The sequence below is a fragment of the Rhinopithecus bieti genome, unplaced genomic scaffold, assembly GCF_001698545.2.
Source record: "Rhinopithecus bieti isolate Rb0 unplaced genomic scaffold, ASM169854v2 scaffold_11842, whole genome shotgun sequence".
NCBI lineage: Eukaryota > Metazoa > Chordata > Mammalia > Primates > Cercopithecidae > Rhinopithecus > Rhinopithecus bieti.
This window is the reverse complement of record NW_016806902.1, coordinates 648448-655368: the sequence shown is the minus strand read 5'-3', so window position 1 is coordinate 655368 and position 6921 is coordinate 648448. Positions and strand designations below refer to the sequence as shown.

Sequence of the window (6921 nt, the reverse complement as noted above, 5' to 3'; positions counted from 1 at the left end):
CCTCCCCTCCCTTCCCTTCCCTTCCCTTCCCTTCCCTTCCCTTCCCTTCCTTTCTTTTTAGACAGAGTCTCACTCTGTCGCTGGAGTGCAGTGGTGTGATCTTGGCTGACTGCAACTCACTGCAACCTCCTCCTCCCTGGTTCAAGCAATTCCCCTGCCTCAGCCTCTCGAGTAGCTGGGATTACAGGTACATGCCACCATGCCTCGCTAGTTTTTTTGTATTATTAGCAGAGACAGAGTTTCACCACATAGGCCAAACTGGTCTCGAACTTCTGACTTCAGGCAGTCCACCCTCCTCAGCCTTCCAAAGTGCTGGGATTATAGGCATGAGTCACCATGCCTGGCCTATATATCTGTTTTCTAAGATAGAACCTTCGCATAGTGATATTCACCTGTGAGATCTAAACATTCTACAAGAAAATTAAGAAAATATTTGGATGTGTTCTTTGGGCATGCCTCTGCAACCTGATGATTTCCTGCTGCATGCCAGCACCAATACATTTAATTTCTTTTCTGCAGACTCAGAAGTCAAAAACCTCCTTTCAGATGATAACTCAGAAGGCCTTACTTTATTGGATTTGTTGAGCTTCACCTATCAAGTTGCCCGAGGAATGGAGTTTTTGGCTTCAAAAAATGTAAGTTCAAGGAACAGAGACCTTTCTAGACCCAGCCACAGATTTCAGAGTGAGTGGAGTGTGGAAGGAGATGCTAGGAGATAGATCTTGGAAAGGCCATTAATAACAGGGGCCTCTTACTTACCTGTCTCTCTCCTTCATCCCCTACACAGGGCAGGGAGTCCTAAATCATCAGGCATCTACTCTTCTTTAGAGCTTTCTCTCTGTTGGGAGTGGGTGGAGTGAGAACCTGGGAGAAGGCCAGCCCTTTATATCCAGGCAGGCAGCTCCAAGTGCCACCATGGATCAGGGATTGGCCAGTCTTGCAGGGGTGATGCTGGTTCAGCCACAGATGGCTTGACCCTGAGGCATTTCTTCCTTTTCCGTGCAGTGTGTCCACCGGGATCTGGCTGCTCGCAACGTCCTCCTGGCACAAGGAAAAATTGTGAAGATCTGTGACTTTGGCCTGGCCAGAGACATCATGCATGATTCGAACTACGTATCGAAAGGCAGCGTACGTCCTCTCTTCCCTCAGTGGGCATGCTCACCCTCCTTCACTTTAATCTCTGAAGTCAGGTGTTGCTTCTAGAGATTTGGTGCCTGTTTTTTAAAACATCAATACACTACAAGGGGTCAGTACACAGCCTTGGCAGCAGATTGCCCAGGTGTGAGTGCCAGCTCCACCACTTACTTGATTTGGATTCGGGGCTAGATACTCGACTGTTCTGCCCCTCTATGTCCCTGACTGTAGTGGGAGGTGATAATAGTACCTATTTGCTGAGTTGCTATGGAGATTAAATCAATGTAGTGCTTAGGACAGTGCCTGGCATATAGAAACAGCACTCAATAACTGTTAGCTATTTTATTTATTTATTTATTTTCTATTTTTTTTTTTTGAGACAGAGTCTCACTCTGTCACCCAGGCTGGAGAGCAGTGGTGCAATCTTGGCTCACTGCAAACTTCTGCCTCCCAGGTTGAAGCGATTCTCCTGCCTCAGCCTCCTGAGTAGCTGGGATTACAGGCATGCACCACCATGCTCAGCTAATTTTTGTATTTTTAGTAGAGACAGGGTTTCACCATATTTGCCAGGCTGGTCTCGAACTCCTGGCCTCAAGTGATCTGCCTGCCTCAGGCTCCCAAAGTGTTGGGATGACAGGTGTGAGCCACTGCACCTGGGAAGTGTTAGCTATTAATATGTCAATTGCATGTATGCATGGACAAGCATGCATTCCCAAAAATGGTGTCTCTATATTTTAAGCTTTTATGAGATATTCAAAAGCCATCTGTGACCCCTAAAATATTGAAACCATTTGGGTTTATATATCTTGGAGGCACAGTTTCCTTAAAGATATTCATTTTGTTGTCTACTTGGACCATTCTCCCCATTCCTTCCACTTCTCAGCAGATGACACAGCTCCCTGTAGGGATGCATCTGCTCCCTGTAGGTACAATTCCAAATCACCTCACTGCACTGGACGTGAGACAGCTCATGGCAGCTGCTGCTTCCACCTAGGAAAAGACATGGCCTGCATCCATGCTGTGTGTGATTCATGTACTCCTGTGGCCGGGATAGCTGTAATCGGCTCATAGATCACTGGATCTGTTCTTAATTTTGTTCCCAGGAATATCTAAATAGAGGAAACAGGTCCCTTCAGGGCTTACACCTTTTGGGTGAAAATTCAAGATTAATGTTTTTGGATATTATTCCTTTGGAGGACATAAAAGGCAATATTGATCATTCATCATTCATCTAGTATTTGTTGAACACCTACTATGTGCCAGGCACTGAGAGTTCAGCAATGAACAAAACACATATAAGAGACACTCAAGTGGGACAAGATAATTAGCACAAGTTATTAAGAGCCCAAAGGGAACCCTTTTCCATTTCCACTGCTGTAGATCATCAGTGAGTAGACATGGGTTTAACTCTCTCCCTCCTTCCTTGCAGACCTTTCTGCCTGTGAAGTGGATGGCTCCTGAGAGCATCTTTGACAACCTCTACACCACACTGAGTGATGTCTGGTCTTACGGCATTCTGCTCTGGGAGATCTTTTCCCTTGGTATGGGCCTGACATTGCTGCTTGTTTGGGCTGTTCTGAAACACCACTGGAAGGAAAATGTATTCTTTCAAGCCCCAGCCTGTAGACAGTGTTAAGATAACCTGGTGTGAGGCCAGTACACTGCAGCCGCCTCATATCACACGTTGTGCCTTATTGTGTGTGAGATAGGCCCATGCAGGTGGAAATGGGGTCTTTGTTGGGGGTTGCATCTCACTCCTGATCTCTGCCCCTCCTCTCCTTTGGGCTATGCCAGAGTGACTTCCTCCCATTGGAAGTGGTCCCAATGACATTTGCATCCCGGCTGCTTTTTCATTTTGGGCTTTGGGTCACATGGGTACACCCTTGGAGAGTGGGCCCTCCCTCACCTGGTGGTGATTGATATCAGGTGAAAAGGGATATGTGGAGGGAAGGGCAGGGCTCTCATTCCTGGTTGTCATTGGCCAGTCTTGACAACCCAGGTGCTGAACAACCCAGGTGCCCAGGGCTGCACGGTGAGGTCCCTAAGAGAAGGATGAGCCATAACCCTGACATCTGGATGGTTCATCTGGGGAGATGAGACTTAACACACTTAGGGATAAACAGTGTGGTACTGATTTAAAATTGTAATTCGAGCCTTGAGTAAAGAGAAAGGAGTCCTGGAATAGTGTGGGAAGGCTTCAGAGAGGGAACTTAACTTGACCTGGCCTTGGCTTTGAATGTGTGAAATGTTTCATGGATTTATCTGTGATCAGGATGTAATAGGAAAGTGTGTCTTCCTGCCCCGTCTCCTTTTTCTTCCTAGTTCTCCCTCCATGGATGATCACAATGGATCATCCCCCACTGGCTTAATGGAGTCTCGTACTCCCTTAAAAGCAGAGAGGCCCCACTTTGATTTTGCTTTAGCGATTTGAACATACCTGGTGAAAAAGACTCTCTGAGTTTTAATGATACAGAATTTCTCCTTGCTTTTCTAGTTCATTTTGTCTGTGTTGATCCAATAGTCATACACATTGAAAAACACTTGAATGCTTGTTTCTAAACATGTAGAATTTTTGTGATGGTACTTGGACTTGACCAACCTGGAGTCCTAATTAAATTTAAGATTTGAGCTGGTCTCTGAAGTGAAGGAGATGATGACACTGAATTTTCTTGAAAAAAACAGTGTTTCAAGGCTATAGGATCTGAAAGGTATTCTAACGGTGTTCTATCATGCCAAGTGTTTCAACAATGCACTGAACATTTGTTAGTCCTGCTGTTTATTGTTTGGCTTGTAGGTGGTACTCCTTACCCCGGCATGATGGTGGATTCTACTTTCTACAATAAGATCAAGAGTGGGTACCGGATGGCCAAGCCTGACCATGCTACCAGTGAAGTGTGAGCTTCTTCCCCATCCCGGGGGCCTGTGTTCACACTCTGTGGGTCTAGGGGGAGGGAGGGGCCCTGAGACTTCCCCCCTGTGCCCACTCTTGAGTTCTGTCCCTCAGCTATGAGATCATGGTGAAATGCTGGAACAGTGAGCCAGAGAAGAGACCCTCTTTTTACCACCTGAGTGAGATTGTGGAGAATCTGCTGCCTGGACAATATAAAAAGGTGTGTTTGGATCTGTGGGTGGAAAGGTCTGGATAAAGCTGAAAGTTATACCAGTGAGCTGTGCTGTTTGGCATTTCTAGAGGAGCATTTTCAAAAGAGGCAAAAGATTGTGTGATCCAGTTGCTGGGCTTCATGGCAGTGCTCCACAAGACCCTAGTAGCAATAATGAATGAAAACGCTCTCCTTCCCGCAGGGCTTTCCTTTCATCTTAAATGTGTAGCGCCTACTCTTCTCCAGATGTTTGAGTATCAGAAGTTAGTGTGCAGTTAGAAGACTCAGGGAATCCATGGCCATTACGTCGCTAATTTGAATGCACTTAAATCCATGCAAAATTGGCTTTTACCAGCTGACTGGAAAGAACAACCTCAGCTGTTATCTGTGGCACCAGCTGGGTTTTGTGGAGTAGGAAGCATTGTTCAGAGGAACAAATGTAATTTCATGGAACCAAGCAGGATATGTAAATGAATAAAACAACTTTCTGCTGAGGTGTTGAGAGGAAAACTCAGACATAACCTCGGTTCCTTAGATTCAGATTAGTCCCTGTGTAGACTTTTTATACTTATCATTGTTCTTCCTTTCTCTCAAGGAGGAACAGCATTAGGAGATTGTGTGCTAAACTGCAAATTAAACACTTCTGTCTGTTAATTATCTCACTGCCCACTACACTTTCACCGGTGAGGCAGTGAGGCAGTGAGGAGGCAGAAGGAAATTAACCCTCAGTTGGTCAAAGAGGCTCTGATTGGTGGAAATGTGTTGGTGGGAAGAGATTGAAGCTATTGTTGAAAATAGGGTCTGTTCACATCTAATGATAGACCTCTCCAATGTTTAAGGATCATGAAGGCTTTGGGTATTATCCACCCAATAGTAGTCCTCACTGCCTCTCTATGGGACCCATCCAAGCCCTGGAAAGGCAATGTGATGGGGACCAGAAGGGTTCTCGGTTGTAGCTACTGACTTGGAGAAGGGGCCACTGGTATCTTAGCACCCACCAGCAGAAGCTCTTTACCATTGGTGGCCACTTCTTCATGTTCTACGTCTCTGGGGATAGTTGACATGACTCTCCTTCAACTAAGTCCCACATCTTCCAGATAGTTTGGAAATATGTACAGTTAAATAACAGTAAGTTCTGAGTGTCTCTATTCATTTTTGAGGTTTGGTCATTAAAACTTGATTAAATATGTTTAATGAATGTTTATAGAGTTATGAAAAAATTCATCTGGACTTCCTGAAGAGTGACCATCCTGCTGTGGCACGCATGCGTGTGGACTCAGACAATGCGTACATTGGTGTCACCTACAAAAACGAGGAAGACAAGCTGAAGGACTGGGAGGGTGGTCTGGATGAGCAGAGACTGAGCGCTGACAGCGGCTACATCATTCCTCTGCCTGACATTGACCCTGTCCCTGAGGAGGAGGACCTGGGCAAGAGGAACAGACACAGGTAGCTGTGGGGGCAGCGTCAGTGTCTCACCTTTCCCCTCCCCCACAGGCCCTGAAGGAGAGGACCTGATAATGGTGCACTCCTGGGTGGTAAATCTGTACTTGGGGGCAAGTTGCAGAATCCTCAGGAGGTCGGTGTGGTTTTGAAAATGCTTCCCAGATGATTCTAATATGTTCCCCCTGGGGCTGGGAGACGGGTGTGCATGTTGTGGGGAGAGGGTCATGCTTCCCTGGTGGAGAATCTTTGAGCTAAGTTCTCAGGTAATTTGATCAAATTGATACAGAACTGTGATTATTGAGATCATATAAGCCTCTCCTGCCATTGTCTTAAATAGTCATTGAACTAGAGAAAAAGTGGAGAGAGGCAGGACTGAGTCCTTTGATGCTATACCCTACCTGTGAATTGGAATCACCTGCAGAGATTTAAAAACTGTTGATATACAAGCCTCACCCAAAACAACAAATTAGAATCCCTGGGGGTGGTGGCCAACTGCTCCCTGGCTGATTTGATTCTTCTTTCTTTTAAATTTTGTATTCTGGAAGATTTCTAACATGTGCACAATTCACATAGTATAGTGAGCTGTTCAGTATCCATCACCCAGCTTCAATGACTATGCACTCTACCAGCCTGGATGTATGCATGGCCATGTCTGTCTCTCCTCAGCCTCCTCTGGATTGTTTGGAAGCAAATCCTAAACACCATATCATTTCACTCATAAATATTCCAGTGTGTGTCTCTTAAAGATAAGGGCTCTATTTTAAAGAATAACAACACTTATTAAAAAGTTATTAAAAATAACTACAATGCCATTATCTCACTCAAAACAGGGACAATAAATCGTTAAGACATCAGACAGCCAGTTAAAGTTCAGATTATCTCACAAACATGATCGTACTCCATTAAAAAGTGGGCAGAGGACATGAGCAGACACTTCAAAAGAAGACATACGTGCAGCCAACAAGCATATGATAAAATGCTCAACATCACTGATCACTAGAGAAATGCAAATCAGAACCATGATGAGATACCATCTCATACCAGTCAGAATGGTTATTATTAAAAAGTCAAAAAATAACAGATGCTGGTGAAGTTGTGGAGAAAAGGGGATGCTTACACACTGCTCGCTGGAGTGCAAATTACTTCAGCTATTGTGGAAAGCAGTGTGGTGATTTCTCAAATAACTTTTTTTTGTTTTTTTTTTGAGACAGAGTCAAAGAACTTTTTTTTTTTTTTTTTT

The 6921-nt window shown here is 44.9% G+C and overlaps 1 protein-coding gene across 6 annotated transcripts in view; it reads left to right on the top strand.

The window, feature by feature from the left end:
• Positions 1-6921, top strand: part of PDGFRA (platelet derived growth factor receptor alpha) — a 62331-nt gene that overhangs the window by 50375 nt on the left and 5035 nt on the right. For all 6 annotated transcript variants that reach the window (XM_017878649.1, XM_017878654.1, XM_017878650.1 and 3 more), the window contains 6 exons: positions 520-635; positions 1006-1128; positions 2564-2675; positions 3929-4028; positions 4139-4244; positions 5443-5684. In XM_017878649.1, the coding sequence (XP_017734138.1) occupies positions 520-635; positions 1006-1128; positions 2564-2675; positions 3929-4028; positions 4139-4244; positions 5443-5684 (799 nt within the window). The remainder of the gene's footprint in view (positions 1-519; positions 636-1005; positions 1129-2563; positions 2676-3928; positions 4029-4138; positions 4245-5442; positions 5685-6921) is intronic.